Here is a 20,876-nt window from a genome sequence, read left to right as displayed (position 1 = left end):
TGGTCGATCGATTTGAAATTTTGTTCCAGAAACCGAAATAACAGAAAAACTTTTAAATCAATCAATTTTTCCATTCTTCTTCCAATTTTTCCTTATTTGGAATAATTAAATTTATACTAAAAAAAATGTTGTTTAATTAATTGGTTCAACAAGAACTGAAAAATGGTTCGTTTTGTTTTATTGTTTTTTTCTTCTGAATCGATTTATAATTACTCAATTTGACAGAAAGGTAACCAAAAAAACGAAAACGAAACGAAAATGATAAACAAAAAAAGTCAAAGATGGGTTACCATGGTTTTGTTGTGTTCTCCAAAAAGAAGAATATCTTAATTCGAACAAACAAACAAAAATTCCTAACGATTCTGGCATCCAGAATCGGAATTATTTTTTCAAGATTTTTCGTTTCGTTTCAATTAAAATAGGGTTTTTTCAACCGACCAAACGAAACGAAGGGCCTTCTTTCGTTTGTTTCTTCGTTGTTTTTCGTTTAATCAGATTCAAATCGTAACGAAACGAAACAAAACGAAACGAAAAAAACTCTTGAAAATGAGAATAATAATCAAAATCGATCATTGTGAATTTCATTCATTCATTCATTCATTCATTTCGTTTGCTTCGTTTAAATTAATTGAAAACAAAAAAAAATCCAAATCCAAACAGAAACTGTGATTACGATAATAAATTAGATGCTTTTCCTCTTTTGTTTTGTTTTTTTTCTGGCTCTTTACACAGCCCAAAATACATTGTGTTTCATTTTAGCTATTTTCATTTTCTTAAATAATTTTCCAATTCAACATGAAACGTTCGTTTTTGTTTTGTTTTTGTTTGTTACCAAAACGTTTGTCAAATTCTTCTTTTTTGGCAGAAAAAAAAAATCTAAATAATAATTTTCCAAACGCAAACATGCCTATATCGACCGTAATTGCCATGAAAGAAATTCTTACCAAATTCCGAATCTGGCGCAATTTTTTTTTGCAAATGAAATCGATTTACTTTACTTTACTTTGTTTTTTTTTTGACAAATTCTGTTTTAAAATGAAACAAACCAAACAATGAAAATAAATTTGCCTTTGTAAATTGAATGGACGAGAAAAAGTGAAAAGAAGAAGAATTTGTCCATTTTTTTTTGTTTGGAATGTTCGTTTTTTTGTTCGAATAGGAAAAAGCCCATTGATGATGAAAAGGATTAATGATCATCAATCGGCGCCTGAATTCTTGATTTTTTTCTTTGATTTGGATTTGATTTTGCATGGATGCTTTTTTGTAATCGAAAAAAAGAGAGGGAAAACTGCATTCATTTGCTTTGTTTTGCTCTTCTTTTTTTTCATTTGAAAAAAAAACGTTCGAATAATGATAATGATGATCGAGAATTAGTAGAAAATTTCTTTTGTGTGTAATTTTGTGTAAAAGTTTTTTAAAAGAAAAAATCGTCATTATTTTAAGTGATTTACAAAAGGAGAAAAACAAATTAATTAATTAATCAAATTAATTTTTTTCGTTTTACAAAAAAAAGTAATAATATTGATGATGATTACATTATGAAATTAAATTTACAAACAAAAACAAAAGCAAAAAATTGGTTTAATGAAATGAAAGTTAAACGATTAAAAACGAAATTTTGCCAAAAATTCTTGTTCATAAAAATAATTACAAAATTTTTCATTATCAGCATTTTGCTTTTTACAACTGAGTGAGTTAGGTTAGGTTAGGTTGATGACTATGACTTATAGTCAAGTGAGGTTAGGTTAAATAGATTTTTTTTGAACTTTTTATTTCAAATTCAAAATTGAATTTTTATTATTCAAAAAAAACATCCTTTTAAAATAGATTTTAAAAAAATTTTTGTTTTCTTGTCACCCACACACTGAATAATGATGATGGGAAACTTTCCTAGGAATAGTTGATTTGATTAGATTTTTTTTCCATTCATTCTCTTTTTGTGTATTTTGATGATGATAAATGTTTTCCCGGGAAAACATACAAACAAACAAACAAACAGAAGAAAGAAAGGAACCATCATTATTTTTCTTTTTCTTTCTGCTTGTTATTCTTGATTATAATCATTATTAATATTAATTTAAATGATGAATTTTGTTCGTATATAGCGAGATTCTCTTTGCTTTGCTTGATCATTCATCATTTTGTTTTGTGATTTTTTCTATCCCTTTGAATGATAATGACAATACTTGCGTACCAAACCCAATCTATTCATCTCTTTTTTCTTTTTTTGGTATTTTCCAAATCGCAAACGCTTATTATAAATGATTTTCTATAGGATTTTTTTTCCGTTTAATTTTTCAGTTTTATTTTCATTATCATATCTTAATTTTGATTCATTTTAGATTCAAGACGTCATTATTGTTATTTTATGATTTTCCGGGAAATTTCTCTTTATTCATTCATTCATTCATTTTGTGTTTTCCCTTTAAATCGTTTTTCGATTGATTTTTTTTTCTTTGAGATTCAACATCGTTCGTCGTTGTTGTTTATTTTTCCCCTCAAAAGAAGAACAAGAATAAAACAGGGAATTTAATGTTATTCATTTTTCACAAATGCAAAATCCCCAAAAATGATTTATTGAAATGTTGTTATGATTTCTTTTTTGCCAAAATCAAATATGTTTAGTGTTTGAAATCATTTGATGATGATTATCATCATTAAAATTCAAAATTTTCTGTTTTGTTTTATTGAATGAATAAATCATTTTTCATTTCGGGAATTTTTTTCAGTCAATTTTTTCCCCTCCTTTCAATTCAAAATCTTCACACCTACGAAACGAAACGAAAAACATTTTTTTTTCTTAATAGTTTTTTTTTCTTGATCTAAATCATAATTTTCATATTTTTATAACTAATCTCTTTCTATCCTGGGTGTAAAAAAAATGATGTAAATGTTTTTTCTTCTTCTTCTACCATTTCGCCATTAATAATAATAAAAAATCGATATTTGCATTTGCATTGTTGTTTTCTATGAATATTTTCTTCTCTCTTTGCATTCATACGATGATAATGATGATGATGGTGATAAGATGATGATAATGTAAAAGAAGACGAAGAAAATGATGATGATGAATTGAAATCTTCTTTCTTTTATTAATAAATAAATAAATAATAAATAATCGTCTTTTGAATAATGGATTCGAATGGAATTTTTCTTCATTCATTCAGTTTATATTTTGTGAATATAAAGGAAATTTTCTTCCACTTTTTTTTTGCTTGAGTGTGAAAATAATAATAAAAAAGAACTGATAATAATGGAAAATATTTAGGTCAAATTTTTTTGGGCTTTTCAATGTTTTTCCAATCGAATCTCGCTTGTTTTGTTTTGTTTTGGTGTTTGGATAATCTTTATTTTAACTTAATTTTGTCGGATTCAATCCATTGGCCAAATTGATCAGATTTTTTTATTTGGCTAAAATCAATGAGAAAAAAACGACATCAAACATCGCTAAAGTTAAATCATCATTATCATCAGATGGGTAAAGAATCAACGACAACAACAACAATATCTGTATAAAGTGATTGATGATATGAGTGAAAAAAAACATATTTTCTTTTCCATTCTTTTCAAAGTTCTGGGCTTCATGAATAACTTTTTTCTTCTCTTTTCTTTTCTCTCTTCAACGTTGTTTGTCATCATCATCATTTCGACCATTGTTTGTCGTCGTCGTTTTTTTTATTCAAAAGAATAAAAATTCTTTACCATCATTATACACATTTCATTCAATCGAAAGAAGAAAAAGAAGACTTTACTATTTCTTCATTGCCATATCATTTATAAAAAATGTTTTTTTTTCTCTCGTTTTTGTTGTTGTTCGGCTTGCTTTGAAAAGATTTCTCTTCGTCTCTCTCTGTGTGTACAGGGAAAGAAAATCTTTTTCAATATTGAAAAATTGATCTAGATATCGAATTGAATGATGAATTTTTTTCTGTTTGCAAAGAAATTTCCTAAAAAAAATCGATCCATTCGATTCGATTTATCTTTATGAATTTTGACTTTTTGATTTTTCCGAAACACCAGGATGATGATAAAGTTTTCATTTGAATTTTTTTGGGAAATTTTTCGGAAATTTCTCAGCATTTTTCTTATCAATTTTTTTTCTTTCCATCATTCACATCAACCTTGAATTTTGAAATGATTTTCTTTTTCATTTGAATTATCGAATGAATGAATGAAAAACAAAAGAAATAATGATGATGACTTGCTATTCTTCTGCTTTTTCTGATGATGATGATTATAATCGCTTTCTTTGCAATTAACACTGCGGTACATTATTACAAAATTTTATCAATAATTACCTATACACCTACACAGCAGCCAATTTACACGATTGTGTAGTGGCATCATCCAAACGAAAACAAAAAACAAGAAAATCAAATTGATTCTTCCGTAACAAACCAAACAAACAAACACAAAACAACAAACACACCGTTACTATCGAGATTCTTTCATTCAGTAAAAAAAAACTTAAAACTTTGATGATAGTGGTATGATAATAATGGTGGTAGTAGTAAAATGTTTTTTCTGAATGAAAATTAAATGACAAAATTGTTGTTGTTGATAAAATTCTTATTATGATTTTTTGATTTTTGCTTGCTTGCTGTCATGTAATCATATTACTATGATGATAATGTTTTTTTCATTAAAAGTGTATCTGTGTGTGTGTGTGTGTTTATGAATGAAGAACCGAAATTGTATTTTTCGAAATTTAAAATTTTCCATTCATTTCATGGTTTGTACTTGATTTTTTTTTTTTTTTTTTTGATAAAATAATGTACATTTCATTCATTCAACCAAACTGAACAACAACAACAACAACAAATGAACAGAAATCATTCATTTTTTGTTTCGTATCATTTTTCTGATTTCATTTTTGATTTGAATTTGATTGATTTGAATTGAATTTGTATCTGATTTGCGCTTGCATATTCAATTTTTTTTTCGTTCGAGTTTGTTTAGTTCATTTTTTTTAATCATCATTTAATAATTAGCAGTGATTGTGAAATTAAGAAACAAACAAAAATCTTATCATGCGAAGAAATAGCTGTAATTTGTTTGTTAAATGATGCATTTTTAGCATCATCATCATTTTTTTTATTTCAAAAATTCCAAAAATAAAAAAGGCTTTTTTGGGTTTTTTTTTGTTTTCTTGATGACCACGCTCTTCAAATATCCTCGTGCCTAGTTTTTTTTTTTTTTTTTTTTTTTTTGCTAAACTCGACTTGATCAACAGATATTCATTCAACCAATTAGCAACAACAATAAACATTTGCCATAATCAAACCATATGACAAAATTTGTTTTCCAATGAAAATTCTCTTCTCTACCTGTGTGTTTACGTTGATGAAATCATTTTATTGATTTTATTGTTTTGTGTTTTTTTAGACAATCTCACCGATTTATGTAAGTATAATTCTTATGTTATGCTTAATCGGAAATGCTTCCGGCTGTTGTTGTTGTTGTTGATCAAGTTCTTTTGAACAACAACAACAACAACAAACAGATAAACAACAACAACAACAAATTTTCTGACCTTAAAACAAATTTAAAAAAAAAGGAATGTCGTTAATTTTTTTTTTCTCTGCAAAGATTTTTTACAACAACAACAACAACAAAATGAGATAAAATGTTTTTTTTGCAATTGTATAATAATAGCACACTGTAGATAATAGGAAAAAAAATCAAAATTAAGAAAATCTTATCTTAAATCAGTCTTATCGGTTGTTGTTGTTGTTGTTGTTTTTTCAAACATTGCATGAGATGTATTCATTTATGCAATATATTTTCTTTCTCTCTTTTCTCTCTCACACACTGTGTGTCTATAAACTTCTTCTTAATTTTGTTTATTCATTTGATAAATTGTGATAGCAGAAACGAAACATACAACGATAACATCATTATTATCGGTGAAAATTCATTTCATTTTAGGTCATATTTTTTTGGGATTTTTTTTCGCTTTGTGTTGCTTTGTGTTAATAGAAATAGAAAAAAAAGATAACACTCACGCACACACAAAGGGAATTAACATAATAAAATAAACAAACAAACAATAAACAATTGAATATTTAAAAAAGAAACGAAGAACGGTTTTCAACGAAGAAAAAAATCTTAATTCAATTCAATCAATAATCAATCGGGTAATAAAAAAAAATCAAAATCAAAAATCAAATAAAACTTTTTTTTTCGAAAAAAATTAGATCAAATCCTGAGAGTGAAGGAATGTTGAAAATGTTAAGCCAGTGAAAACATAACATTTCCTTGTTTTGCTCTGCTTTGATTTTGATTATTATTTTTTTTTGAGCAAAAAAAAATTTTGCTTTGTTAATTTAGAAATTTTTTCGTTTTTTGAAAAGAAAAAAAAATTATTTAAAGCCAAAATAATTGGGTAGGAAGAAAAACATAAAGATTAAGAGAAATTTCATTCATGGTGATAATCATCAATGGATAATGACAACCACACACACACACACTTACTAATAATAAATTTGATATTTTAAGAAGTTTTTTTCAAAACAGAATCTCTCTCTCTTTACTTCTTGTCTTGTTTACACGAATGGAATTTAAGTTTTTTCATTTTTTTGGTTTTTTTTCTATGAAAAATATTTGGCATAGAATCCAGTGATGAGTTAACTTGCGTGGGAGACATATATTTTCATTCATTCAACAACGGCGACTATTTTTACATTTGATTCATTGAATTACGACCAAGTGCTTGTTTTTAAGACGAAAAATACATTTAAAAAAATCTATTTACACACTTAACTGATTTTATATGTTTATAAATCAACAAAAAATTATGAATATCTTTATTACACTGAACACATTTTTTTTCAAAAAATCTATAATTTTATAACTGAAAAAAACTCTTTTTTTTCTGTTCTTTAATGTTTTTTCCAAGAAAAAACTGAATTCCAAACTTGTGAACCAATTTCTCAAGTTTTTTTTTCTCTTTCTTTTTCGACAAATTTGTCCAAAATTTCGCGGTCTCACGCATCTTGTTTCTGGCAAGTTTTTCTCGAAAATATCGTAAATAATAATGGAAGAAAAAAAAAACATTAAAAATTGAATTTGAAACAAAAACAAAACAGAAAAAACTGCAAAAAGCCTAAAGCAATTTCGGTTTTTTGATAATAAGAATTTTTATTAGTTTTTTTTTGCCATCTTTTATTGTTATGTGATGTGTGTATCACATTCCAGCCAAAACAAAAAACTAATCATTTTTCGGTTTGTTTTTGCAATGAATTTTTTTTCTCTTGTTTTTTTCAGCCGAAATTTTTCAAAAAATTTTCTCACACACATCCAATCAATCGAATTCATCAATATCACTCAATCAATCAATCGATCGATCGGATCGATTTTTTTTCCCAATGATAAATCTATAATTATAACATGTTTTGAGAAAAAAAGAAATTTTTCTTAATTTCAACAACAACAACATGTTGATTTGAAAATTTATTGGATTTTCGTCGATTTTCGAAGCAAAAAAAAACATATTTTTCCAATCAATCAATCAATCAATGGTTGATTGAAATCTATATTTATTTTCATTTCATTTTTTTCAAATGTATCATATCTTTCTCGCTGGTAATGCTCTAGTTATTTAGTCAATTCAATGTTGTCGTTGTCGTTATCGCTTGATTCATTCAAAGAACATGATTATGAGGATGACAAATTGAAAATGTTTTTTTCTTCTTCATTATTTTCATATATCCAAGATCTTCAAGTTTCGACAATGACAAGTTTGGAAAATCAAATTTGATTCTTCTGTTGTTTGTTTTTGCATTTGTTTCTCTTAATTAATTACAAATTTACATTATTTTTAGTTTTTTTGGATGAAGGTAATGAAAAATTTTCATATGTTTTTTTTGATCATCATCATAGGGATAACACAAGAGAGAAAATCATCTAAGCCAACCACATAATTGAATTCTTCAATGATTCTTATCATCATACACATACATTCATTTCTTGCATTTACAACAACATTAACTAATCAAAATATCATTTTGATGGAATAAAGAAAAGATGGTGTAGTGGATATTCTTTCACTCGCTCTCTCTGAGTTGTTTTTCATCCGAATAATCATATCATCATAATTATGTTATGTCTTTTTTTTCTGCCATGAATCTTTGCTTAGCTTTTTTTTGCTTAACTAACTTATAACTAATAAAATACGACTACGTCGAAATAGAGATTAATTAACTTTTTGCTCGTTAATTCATCGTCGTTGTCGTTTTATTAAGGATTTTCATTTTCAATCAAGAAACGTAATTGTAATTTTTCATTTTTTATTTTCATTTAAAAATAGCTTGTTTTTTTCTCTATTTCTCTGCGTTTGTTTGTTTGTTTGTTTGTCAAAGATGTTTGTTTCTTCATGTTGTTTTCGTTGTTGTTGTTTGAATTGAAAATTCCAAGAAAAAAAAATATTATTCAAGTTTCTCTCTCACTGAAAATGTTTCTCCTGAATATTTATTCTGGTTGAAAAAAACTCAATCTTTTTTCTTTTCTTTACTTTATAAAATATGCAACAAGAAAAACATTTTGTTGTTGATGTTGTTGCTCGAATATGAATAAATTCAACAACAACAACAACAACAAAATTTCAATGATGATAAGCGAATACAATTATTAAATATTTAAAATGCCAAAAAAAAAAATATTTACATCTTTTAATCTGAATGGGAAAAATACTTTTTTTGAATTTTTTTGAATAAATTTTTTTTTGTTCAACAAGATATTTATAGTCTCTGTGTGTATGTATGATGAATGGAATTTAATGAATTCATTGCTTCATCATCATCATTGAGACGTGAGAAAATTTCCAAATTCAGTTCAGAAAGAGAGAGAGAAAAAATGATTTTCCGAAAAACTTTCTTTGTTTTAAACCATTGGATAATGGAAATTTTTAAATGTCAAGATAATCAATCATCGATACAATCGATTTTTTTTTCTCAAAAAAAAACCACCCAAAAACAAACAAGCAGAAAAAAATGCAAATAAAAAAAACTGAATGGATTTTCTTCTTCATTTTGAATTAATTTCGTTATCGATTTAAAAAAAAATTTTTTCCCACTTTTCATTGGAAATTCTCATTGATAGTCGATGATGTCGAAAGATTGAATGAATTAAACTGAAAGACAACAATTCAATCTCTACAACGACGATTTGAAATGGCTGAATGGATCGAAAGAAAGAGAGAGAGAAAAAAAGTTAATTTTGCTTTGCTTTGCTTGAAATCAAATTAAATTATTTTCAATTCAATCAATCAATCGATCGATTGATCGATTAATGATGGAAAATTCAGTGATAGGGGTTTCACACTAGCAGCAATGTGAATGAAATATTTCAAATGCAATATTTCACTACATTTCAGCCTTATGGACTGAAATATTGCATTTGAAATATTTCATTCACATTGCTGCTAGTGTGAAACCCCTATGAGAGAAATTTAGAGAGTGAGTTAGTTTTTTGCCTATCGGCGATTAAATAATTTTCTTTTTACTTTTTTCTCTTGATTTGATTTTGACATCAAATTATAATCGCAATATGATGATGATTGCATGTGCGAAATGTATTTATTTTGCTTTGTTTTAAACAGAAAAAAAATTTAATTTAATTTGATTTTTTCTTTTTCTTTCTAGATTTTCGGGGAAATATTTTCGAAACACTTGATGAAATTGCTTTTTCGAGGAAAAAAAAACTTTTGCGAAATTTTTCCCAAAATCAACGAAAAAACCAAAATAATTTTTTTTGCGATGAAAATTCTTCGTCGTCTTTTTTCCAATTGTGTTTACATGTTAAAGTGATTATTTAAGAGAAAAAAAAGACTGATCATCAATGATGATGATTGATTTAGATCAATGTTTAACCGAACGAATTACATCTTTACATTCACATCATCCGCATTCGCATCATCAGTATAATTATCGAAATGTTCAACATTCATTACCAACAACAACAACATCGACAACAACAATTGTTGATCCATTTCATCATCAATCAACAGATAATCTACAGATGATGTCAACAACACAACAACAACAACAACAATCACCAGAATCAATGTGCACCATCAACCCCATCAATAATCATAATCATCATAATAGACAATTAATTTATGATAATTGTGCGGATAAAGTGTTAAATAATAATAATAATAATAATATTAATGATACGAAAGTGAAACGTTATCGTAATCGATTATCATCATCAACACTACCTCAATCAACGATGACAATGAATATGAATAGTGTTGTTGAAAAATCAAATACACCACCACCATTATCATCATCATTATCATCAACAACAACAACGACTATGAAGATCTCAACAATAAAAACAACAACAACAACAACATTGATGAATGGTGGTAATCGCCATCATCATTTAAATTTAAATGAAAATTCTAATGATGATAGCCAACAAACAACAACAACAAATAATGGTGGTCCAATAATGACAATGGCCGATACCATACGTAGAAAAAAGAAAAGTCATCTAAGTCGTGATGAATTAGCACGTGTTTGTCAATTAGGTGAAGTTACATTTGAATCATATAATAATAGTACGTATATGATTGCAATACGTAGTAAAGGTGATCGAAAATCATTGATTGGTTATCGTTGTGATTGGAATGCATGTGGTTATATGAATGCACGTGTTGAACGTATGTTTGGTCATATACGGTCACAACATCCCGAAGCACCGACTGTTAAAAAATTAGTTACCACAGGTAATTCTTCAACATCATCAACAACAACAGCAACAACAACGATGGCAACGGCAGCATCCAATTCAATCTCAACAACATCATCATCATCATCTCGTAATCGTTCATCATCATCAATGTCAACAGCATCGACTGCATCATCGTCTTCATCATCATTGAATTCTCATCAATCACAAAGTCCATCACTTACATCATCATCAGCAATAAACAAAAATAAATTTCATCATAATTTAACGACAATCAGCTCAACGATACCATCGACAACAACAACAACAGCGACAACTTGTAATTCTCCAACATTATTGACAGCATTATGTAGAATTGATTCGAATGATAAATATCAGAATAAATTGATTGGAAAAAAATCTACAATCACCACCAATACGAATGTACAATGTGGAAGTCAATTATTAGATCTTTTAAATGGTGGTAAAATTAATGAATCTGAAATGAAACAAAAAGCTAAAAATTCATCAATTATTAATCAACAACAACAACAAACAGACATTGTTACCATTCATGATGATGATGATAATAATGTTGTTGATGATATCAAAAATGATGAAAAAGTTGTTGTTGATAATGATAATATTTGTAAATTAAATTCTCAATCGAACTTATTATCCGAATCACAATCGATTAGTGATGAACAACTAAATAAACAAATATCGATTTCGAATAATGATGATGATAATAATTCATCATTCTCATCATCATTATCATCTTCATCGTTGATGGTTGATAGATCAAATGATGATAATCAACAACAACAACAATCGATTGTTGATTCAACGGATTCAATTCAACCAACAACAACGAATTCAGCGATCCAACATCATGAATCACTTAATGTTGTGGATAATAATTTACAAGAAGATCTGGATCTTGATTCATTGTTTATCGATCAAACGAATAATGAAAATTCAATTTCAATATCAAAATCGACGGATTTAATTGATGATGATAATGGTGATAATGTTGTTGATGATGACGATAATGATGATAACGACGATGATGATAATGATGATGATGATGATGACGATGAATTAAAATCATCATCACCAAAGCAGAAATCATTGTTAACAATGGGTAAGATTTTTTTTAAAAAAAAGTGTCAAATTTTTAATTTAATTTAACTTTCTTTTGCTTGGTAATCAGAAGAAAATAATCACCGAAATCAAATGAATCCGATTATGATAAATGAAACAATTGATCATCATCATCATCAATCAATTATTGATGATTATTCAACATTTAATGGAAATTCTTCTTGTTATCCATCATATAATAATAATAATATACCAAATGAATATAATGGTATGGAATTATCATCATCAACAAAATCGGATAATGGTTCAATACAATCAACAGTTAATAATCATCATCATTTAAATGATAATTCATCATTATCATTATATGAAAATGATATTTCATTTGATGATTGTATTGATGAATCATTAAATGATTGTTCAAATATGAGTGGTTCGAATTTAAGTGGTGAAAATTGTTATAATAATGGTGTTGGTGGTGGTTATTCATCAAGCAACAACAATCATAACAATAATCAATGTAATAATAAAAAACGTAAAGCAAATAATTCAAAAAATTATATCGGTAAACAGAATTTATTTCAAGAATTTCAAAGTAATGATGTTGCCAAAATTCGTGATAGTGAAAATAAATACATAATTGGTTAGTAAATGCGATTGTTTTTGGATTGAGTTTTTTTTCTAATACTTTTTTTCGTACTTTTTAATTTAGCATTACAAAAAGATATGAAAATTGTTGGCTATCGTTGTGATTGGCCGGAATGTGAATTTCTTACCTGTCGTAAATATGTTATGGTTAATCATATTAATGGAAAACATACAAATCAAAGGCCTTATTCATGTGAAATGTGTAATTTTACATTTGTTAAAAGATATTTTTTAAAAGCTCATATGTATAAAGTACATAAAAGACGAATGAGTTTAGATGATCATAGAAAAATGGATCAACAACATGATATTGATGATTGTTCATCATCATATGATGATTCGGCTAATATCAACAATAAACGTGATCATCATCATCATCATCATTCGAATGATCCAAATTCATTCGATGATTCAAATTTATCAACACCGATGATAAATAAAAAATTCAAATCCGATCCACAATCTTCAATGTTGATTAATAATAATTATAATGATACAATTGTTTATGATCATCAGCCATATGTTAATGGACAATGTCAACCACCACCATCATCGGTCAATGATGTTCAAAATATCTGTTATAATAAACAACAACAACCATATAAATCTTATCATGATTATTCAACAAATATCTATACAAATAACAACAATAATGATAATATTTATATAAATAATTATCAACAACAAACAACAGTTACAATGAATGTTACAACTAAAACATGTTTTAATAATTTAGTTGATCATTCATTGCCGAATGATAATAATAATTATACACAAACAAATAATAATTATTCAATGTCATCAATGATTGATCCATTAATGACACCACCACCACCATCATCATCATTATCATTAAGCAATAATAATTGTCATCGTCGTCCAAATTTTATGCCTAATAATAATAATAATTCAAATTTGATTGCTAATAATGATTGTTATAATTTTCCAATCGATCAACAACAACAACAACCATCATCTTATTGTAGTAATAATAATAATTCAGCTTTAACATCGATTAATGGTAATAATAATCATCATCATTCATCGATGATTGTTATGGATGAATTTCTTAGTCCACCATCATCAAGTGGTTCATCATCATCATCATATGGTGGTAATGATTGTAATGGTATTGGTGGTAGTCAATGGCCAATTGTCAATGATCCATCATCAACAGCAACAATGTTACAACAACCTGTTCGTGTTTCAACAACAACAACCGCAGCAACAACAAATATGAATAATCAACGTAATCAAATGAATAATACACCAAATTCATTAGCAAATAATTCATCATTCTTTTTACATACACCATCACCGTCACCATCATCATCATCATTATCACATTCACCAGGCAATAATAATAATTCTTCTATTCCATCGATTTTTCCAACTCAAACAACAAATATTATCAATAATACACAACAACAACAACAACAATCTGATAATGGTTATCAACAACATTATGCAACAAATTTTAACGATACATTTATTAATGGCGGTAATTCCACTGCAATCGATTATTGTGATTGGCAAAATAAAAATGATAGTGATAATGATAATACCGGTGGTTTATATGAAAAAAATCATACATCATATCAGCAGCAGCAATATTTTGGTTTTGATCAAAATCAACAACAACAACAACAACAATCAATCGATAATGGTAATTATGATCAGCTTTTAATATCTTCATATAATGATTTCAATAATGATAATGGTGATTATCATATTGATCATTCGCATCATCATCAATCGAATCAAATGATGATGATGTCAACATTTGATCATCAACATCGTACATCGTTGAATGGTCATCATCAACAACAACAGCAACAACAATGTTGGACAACTACTACTGGAACATGGTAATAAATAACTCAAACATCCTCACAATCAATATTGATCTCATCAATAATCATCACTAATTGAATTTTTTTTTTGAAATACTTAATGGATCATCTTATTTATTGTTTTATCGAGAGAGAAAAAAAAAAATCATTTTGAAGAAAATATTCTATTGTTGTCATCCATTCTACATTAATTAATTATTGATGATTATCAATTCAATTCAATTCATATTGATTACTTTGTTTGCTTGTTGTTTGTAATATATCGAATACATTCAAAATTATTATTTTTGTTGAATTTTCTTTTTTTTTCTTAAAAAAAAATCACTGTTTCATCATCATCATCCTCATTACAATAATCTCATTCTTCTAAAACTTTATCATTATTATTTTATTTTATTATGTTTTCTATAAAAATTTAATTTTCTTCTTCTTTTTGTTTGTTTGTTTTTTGTTTCATCATCATCACAATATTTCACATTTTACATCATCCATTTTGGAAATAAACGAAAGAAAGAAAAATAAATAAAATTTGAAAAACAGACAAAAAATCCATACCTGGCGCCATCTGTTAAAACAATAAATTAATTACAAAAATTTTTATAAAAAATGGCGCCTATTCAAGATAATTCAAACATTTGATTCATTTATAATTCTCGAATGAATTATTTTGTAAATATCCACCATCACCCCTCCGAAAAAAAAAATAATGATAACATTAAAATAACGTAATTTATATTCTCAAAATTGACAGAATTGAAATTTGATTTGAAAAAAAAACAATAAATAAATCATTCGAAATAAAAAATTCTGTTGTTTATTCAATTTTTTTTGTTTTGTTTTGGATTCTGTATTCAAATAAAGGAAACGATAAAAATGTTAGTTTTTTTAATTTTGATTGAATTCTGCGCATTCAATACAATTCCTGATTGATTATAGTGATATACTACGGTGGCAGCACTGTTTTGTCAATTGTAACTGCAAAACATGCATGCATGAAAACAAAAAATGTCTTTCAACATTCATTGTGCGCAAACTCATTCGGAACTTTTTTTTTTATAATCGGCCATTGCGCTTGCGTATTTCGTATTATATACACCAAAAAAAAAATTTACATTACCGATATTATTGATCGCGAATACGAGCATTTTTTCGTTCGTATCATTTTACATTTCACATAATTTTTTTTTTTGTTTTGGATATAAAAAACAAACATCAATAAATAAGTGAAACAAAAAAAAACGATCAAATTTATCATCAATCAATCAATCATTTGTGTTCATAACAAGTAAGTTTCCAAAAATAAAATGAAAACATTTCTTTGAGATATTTTAATCAAAATCGAATGAAATTAGAAAACAAAATGGCAAGACGAAAAAAATTCAACAATGGAAAAACAAACATAATTGAAAATGAACAAAAATCACCAAAAACTTGTAATAATAAGGCAAAATCAGTGTCGAATGTTGAACCATCATCGCCGAATCAAAACAAACAATTATTATTGAAATTGTTAAAATTTTATAATAATTTAGTTCGATTAATGTTGATGGATCGAAAAGAATTGAAACAAATTCAAAATGATTATAAATGGTTTGATAATGATTTGGAAAAATTTTATCAAAAAATTATCAACAATTTTGCCAATGGAATGGTAAAATCATCTTCGGATAAATCTTTACAGAAAACATGGCGAAATTTGAAACAATCTTTCCTAACTACATTTAATAATAATGATTTGAAAACGATAAAAAAATTACCGCCAAAAAATAATGAAAATGCCAAAAATTTAAATATCAATCAACAGATGGAATCTGAGCAGCGATCTAAAATGAAACGAATGTTAAAAAGAAAATTAGATGATGATGATAATCTTCGAACAAAAACTGACGAAAAATCATGGGCCACTTCAACCGATAGACCAAGACGTTCTTGTACGTTGAAAAAACCCGAACAACCATCGAAAATAATTATCAAATCTAAATCAAAAAATGTTTCGGCAAAAATTCCACCAATAATATCCATTTCTTCTGATGATAGTGATGATGATAGTGATGATGAAACTTCAACCGATGATTCGGATAGTGATACAACAACATCAACTAGTTCAACTAGTGATTCATCATCATCATCATCATCATCAGATAATGATGAAGAAAATTCAAAGAAAAATGTCGAACAATTAGTTGTCAATTGTGATCCATTTAATTGTATGCCAAGTACAAGTCATAATAATAATAATCATTCGAATTCGAATTTGAATTCGAATTATCAAAAATCAACTTTAACAAATTTTCTAACAATTTTATCACCAAATACATCGTTAACAACAACAACAGCAGCTGAAACAAATGTTACTTCGAGTCCAAACGTTTTAGCCATGAGAATAGTTGATAATCAATCGAATCAACAATCATCATTACCAACATCGTTGATCAACAATAATCAACGATTCAATTTAATGACTTCTGGCCAAAAATTGCCACCATTATTGAATCAAAATTTAAAAACAGCATTTCTATTACCATCATCATCATCATTATCGAAACCAAATCAATCATTTACCGGAAAAGTATTATTATTAAATTCAAAACCAATATTAGTACAAAATGGTAATGAAATTCAATTGCCAATGATTGCCAATAATCTTCATACTTCCTTATCAACAGTTCCGGTTAAAAATTTTCAACAGCCAAATGATAAAAAATCATTATCATCATCATCATCATCATTGTCGACATTGAATCAATCATCAACAGGTAAACAACCATTGCAACAACCAGAAATCATTAAAATCGAAGATGATTCCGATGATGATGATAACATTGAAAAACCTAACAAAATTTCGAAACCAAATACTGCATCGGAAAATTGTGTTCAAACAAAAAAACCAGACATACAACAGAAACAACAACCACAACAACAAAATTCTAATCATGAATCATCATCATCATTGAAAAAATCATCATCAACATTCGGAAAAGAACAGATATTACATTCAACACCAAATCCACAAAACAATGGTCAATTGGCTAATGTTCCAATGCAATTATTACAGAATCATGGATTGGTTCGACCAAATCGACCAACACCGGCCATACTACGATCATCAGCTATCAATAAAATTATTTCAAAATCGATAAATCCAAATCCAAATCTATCATCATCATCAACACCATCATCGATTGTCAAACAATCAAATGATCCGAAAATATTTCATAGTCATTGTCAATGTGATGGTAAATAACTTTCTTTTTGAATGAATCCGAAAAAAGTGAAATAAGAATTTTTTTCGTTTGTTTTTCTTAATTTGTTTTTCTTTTAGAAGATTGGAAAACATCTAAAAAAGCTAAAAAAGCCGAATATATGAGAAGATATCGTAAAAATAAAAAAGCACAAAATCAAAACTCTAATTCTTTAGTTGATCAAAACATTTTAAAAAATGAATAAATTGTTTGTTCAATTCAATGTTCGAAAATTCGATATTTGTCATTGTTCATTTTCTTTCCCTCTTGTTTATCTCTGTTAATTCGTGTAAATTCGAATGATAAAATACACACGTGTCTGTGTGTGCTGCTTGGTCGGTTGTTTTATGATGTGTATGATGAACGAAAGTTGATGTAAAAAAATTTAATTTCAAAAAAAGCAAAATGTTTGAAGAACTTCGTGCTTTATTCTCTTTTCTACAACGACGATCATTATCGATTGATGGTCTTGTTTTTGGTATTGTTTGTCGTATGACAGCGATAATAATGTTAGCCGGTTTAGTTGTTGTTTGTTCAAATCAATTAATTGGTAAATTAATTAATTGTGATAATTCAATGGCAAAAGTTGAAACTGAATTTTTGAATACATTTTGTTTAATACATACAACATATATTGTTTATGAATCACCATTTTCTACTGTTAATGAAAAATTTCCATCTTATCGATCATCCAAACAAATTGGAATATTTCCAGGTGTACGTCTTAATCGTGTGAATCATTATGATCAATCATCATCCGATCCTTTAATACGTATTTTTATCGATTATTATCATTGGCTTTGGATGATTTATTTTATTGGTGGTTTATGGTTTTATTTTCCACATTGGTTATGGAAAAAATTAGAATGTCGTCGTATACGATCATTAGTATCACATGCCGATATGTTAGTCGATCATCAACATAATAAATCAAATGAATATTTAAAATTAAAACAAATTGCCAATTATATTGTAACATCATTCGGTTCAAATGATCGTTATATGTGGGGATATTATTTTTGTGAAATTATTGCCTTTGTCAATCTATTTCTACAGATGTATACATTGGATACAATTTTCAATGGACGTTATCTTAATTATGGTATTGATGCAATACAAACATTTTGGAAATATCATAATGACAAAACTAAAAGTCAAGATTTGAATCCAATCAATATGGTATGTAGATATTTTTTTTTTATTTTCTTTTTTTGAATTTGAATCAATTTGGAACTTTTCTTGCAGATATTTCCACGTATGACTAAATGCGAATATCGTCGTTATGGTCCATCCGGAAAATCGGAAAATATTGATTCACTTTGTATGCTACCAATGAATATTTTCAATGATAAATTTTTTCTATTCATTTGGTTTTGGATTATAATAATGCTTATTGCATTTATGATAACATTTTTACATCGTTTAGCACAAATAATGTGGCCAAAAATGCGTACCAAATTTCTATGTGATTTATTAATGAAATCAGCAAATTGTAATGATTCAAATATGATGATTGATTTACTTACACAATTACGAATGTCTGATTGGTTTTTTCTCAATTTAATTGCCAATAATGTTGATCGATTATTTCTTGGACAATTATTAACCGAAATCAGTATTATTCTTAGGGAAAAAAATCGATTATTATTGATTGAAGTCGATGATGATGATATAGACAATGATTGTAAACAAACAAATGATCAACAACCAGTAGAATTTCCCGATTCAAAATCATCACCAATTTCTATATCAGGTCATTGATTGATTGAAATTATTTGAGAAAGAGAGACAATTATTTTTTGATTATTTTTTCTTGATTTTTCTGTTGTAAAATAAAATTATTGATGCAAAAAAAATGTACATCTCAATTTGGTTTTCTTAAAAAAATCGAACGTTTCGCTATGAGATTCAAACTTGTGTTTAGATGGCAGCACTAGGCTTTCGACACACTTGTTGTTCGATAATAATTGTTCAAATTCAAACAACTAGATGGCATTGAAGGCAACAATTTTTTTGGAAATAATTGAAAGCAATCAAAAAAGAAAGAAAAAGAAAGAAAATTATCTTAATAAATCAATGATAAATGTCAAGGAACTAAAATGAATGATTATCATTATTTCTATGAGAAGAGTAATAATAATCAATCATTTCAATGACAATTTAATTGATTTTTATCGGATTTTTAATCGATTTTTGAGTAGAAATTATTGATTTATATGGCAAAAAGCAACAACAAATAATCAGTGATTTGGCAACAATATTTGTATTTTAATTGAAAATAATTATTTTTATTTGAAAACTAAAATTCGAACGAAATTTTCGAAAATCACCATAATGAATCATCATAGTGATTGGATTTGGTTTTGGCTTTCGATGACCATCATCTTCACAACAATATTGATTCGACCAATTCAAATGGATCAATGTCCAGATAAAGATCTGGATTGTCATTGGAATGAAATAATATTGAATTGTATGGATAAACAATTACCTGTTCAATGGAAATTGAATGAATCAATAATACATTCAAAACAAATGGAACAATTGGAACAAAATTTACCTGGTTGTGCTAAAAAAATGATTAATTATCTTTATGAAATTATATTTACAAATGTTGATGATCGTAAACAACATTGTTGTTATTTATGGGATTTTTTTGATTGTATTTCGATTGATACATGTCAACAATGTGGTAAAAAATCTGGTGATATAATTGGTAATGCTTATCGTGAATTTCAACAAAATATAACCACTGAATATTGTTCAAATTATCAATCAAAATCATTAAAATGTCATTTATTATCATTACCATTTATTGGTATTATATTTATTATTGCATCATTAGTATTTGCAGCTGTTTTTGCGGTTATGTTTCATTGATCAGATCAACCAAATAACCAAAAATGTGATAAACATCACAACAAATTCCCTGATTGCCAGAAAAAAACCCAAAATTTCATTTTCAATTCATTCTTTTTATCAAATTAACCAGAAAAAATAAATCAAATCAAAAAATAATAATTTAACAAAATCCAAAAATCAATTGATCCAAATCATTAATTCTTTTCATTATTAAATAAAACGAAAAACTCAAACTGTGAGCGAGAAAAATTGAATGAATCATTCAATCAATGATGATAATGAATGAACAATCATCGAATCATTTGTTCAATCAATGTCCATCATTTTTTTGTTTTGTTTATTAAGTCGTCCAAAGATCGATAATTGAATTTATATCGATCATAAAACTGTGTAACTTGTTATTCTTCTTATCTATTGAATTGATGCTCAATTTTTCTTTCTTTTCTTTGATGATGATGATGCGCAAATTCAAATTCAAATTCGATCCACGCAT

General features: G+C 27.0%; 3 protein-coding genes across 8 annotated transcripts in view; all 3 read left to right on the top strand.

Annotated features, from left to right (window-relative positions):
- The window catches only part of LOC113790262 (uncharacterized), a 30,283-nt gene extending 15,125 nt beyond the window's left edge, over positions 1-15,158 (top strand). For 2 of the 4 annotated variants that reach the window (XM_075823061.1, XM_075823059.1), the window contains 3 exons: positions 9,642-11,818; positions 11,888-12,421; positions 12,491-15,158. In XM_075823061.1, coding sequence (XP_075679176.1) covers positions 9,838-11,818; positions 11,888-12,421; positions 12,491-14,298 — 4,323 coding nt within the window. In that variant the 5' untranslated portion in view covers positions 9,642-9,837 and the 3' untranslated portion in view covers positions 14,299-15,158. Of the gene's footprint in view, positions 1-9,050; positions 9,210-9,641; positions 11,819-11,887; positions 12,422-12,490 lie in introns of those variants that run through there. The other 2 variants (XM_075823060.1, XM_075823062.1) reach the window with 2 other exon arrangements.
- Positions 15,159-15,436: 278 nt separating this feature from the next.
- LOC113790259 (uncharacterized) lies at positions 15,437-17,759 on the top strand. Of its 3 annotated transcripts, XM_075823065.1 has the most exons (4): positions 15,438-15,564; positions 15,632-16,888; positions 16,946-17,515; positions 17,602-17,759. In XM_075823065.1, the coding sequence occupies exons 2-4, from the start codon at positions 15,640-15,642 to the stop codon at positions 17,724-17,726; spliced, it is 1,944 nt and encodes a 647-aa protein (XP_075679180.1). In that variant the 5' UTR covers positions 15,438-15,564; positions 15,632-15,639; the 3' UTR covers positions 17,727-17,759. The 3 variants fall into 3 exon arrangements, with proteins under 3 accessions (XP_075679179.1, XP_075679180.1, XP_075679178.1); XM_075823064.1 differs by having other exon boundaries at positions 15,437-15,564; positions 15,632-17,515; positions 17,605-17,759; XM_075823063.1 differs by having other exon boundaries at positions 15,632-17,515.
- A 15-nt stretch (positions 17,760-17,774) lies between these two features.
- Positions 17,775-19,304, top strand: LOC113790260 (innexin inx2-like). The gene is made up of 2 exons (XM_027339900.2): positions 17,775-18,700; positions 18,767-19,304. Exons 1-2 carry the CDS (start codon positions 17,927-17,929, stop codon positions 19,280-19,282), a joined length of 1,290 nt encoding a protein of 429 aa, XP_027195701.2. The 5' UTR covers positions 17,775-17,926; the 3' UTR covers positions 19,283-19,304.
- Positions 19,305-20,876: the final 1,572 nt, after the last annotated feature.

The sequence above is a fragment of the Dermatophagoides pteronyssinus genome, unplaced genomic scaffold, assembly GCF_027571235.1.
Source record: "Dermatophagoides pteronyssinus isolate colony J.1.1.1.1 unplaced genomic scaffold, Derpt_VIB-CSIC_2022.12 sq0022, whole genome shotgun sequence".
In the NCBI taxonomy this organism is placed as follows: Eukaryota; Metazoa; Arthropoda; class Arachnida; order Sarcoptiformes; family Pyroglyphidae; genus Dermatophagoides; species Dermatophagoides pteronyssinus.
Note: the sequence above shows the minus strand (reverse complement) of the source record. Positions and strands in the feature narration are given on the sequence as shown.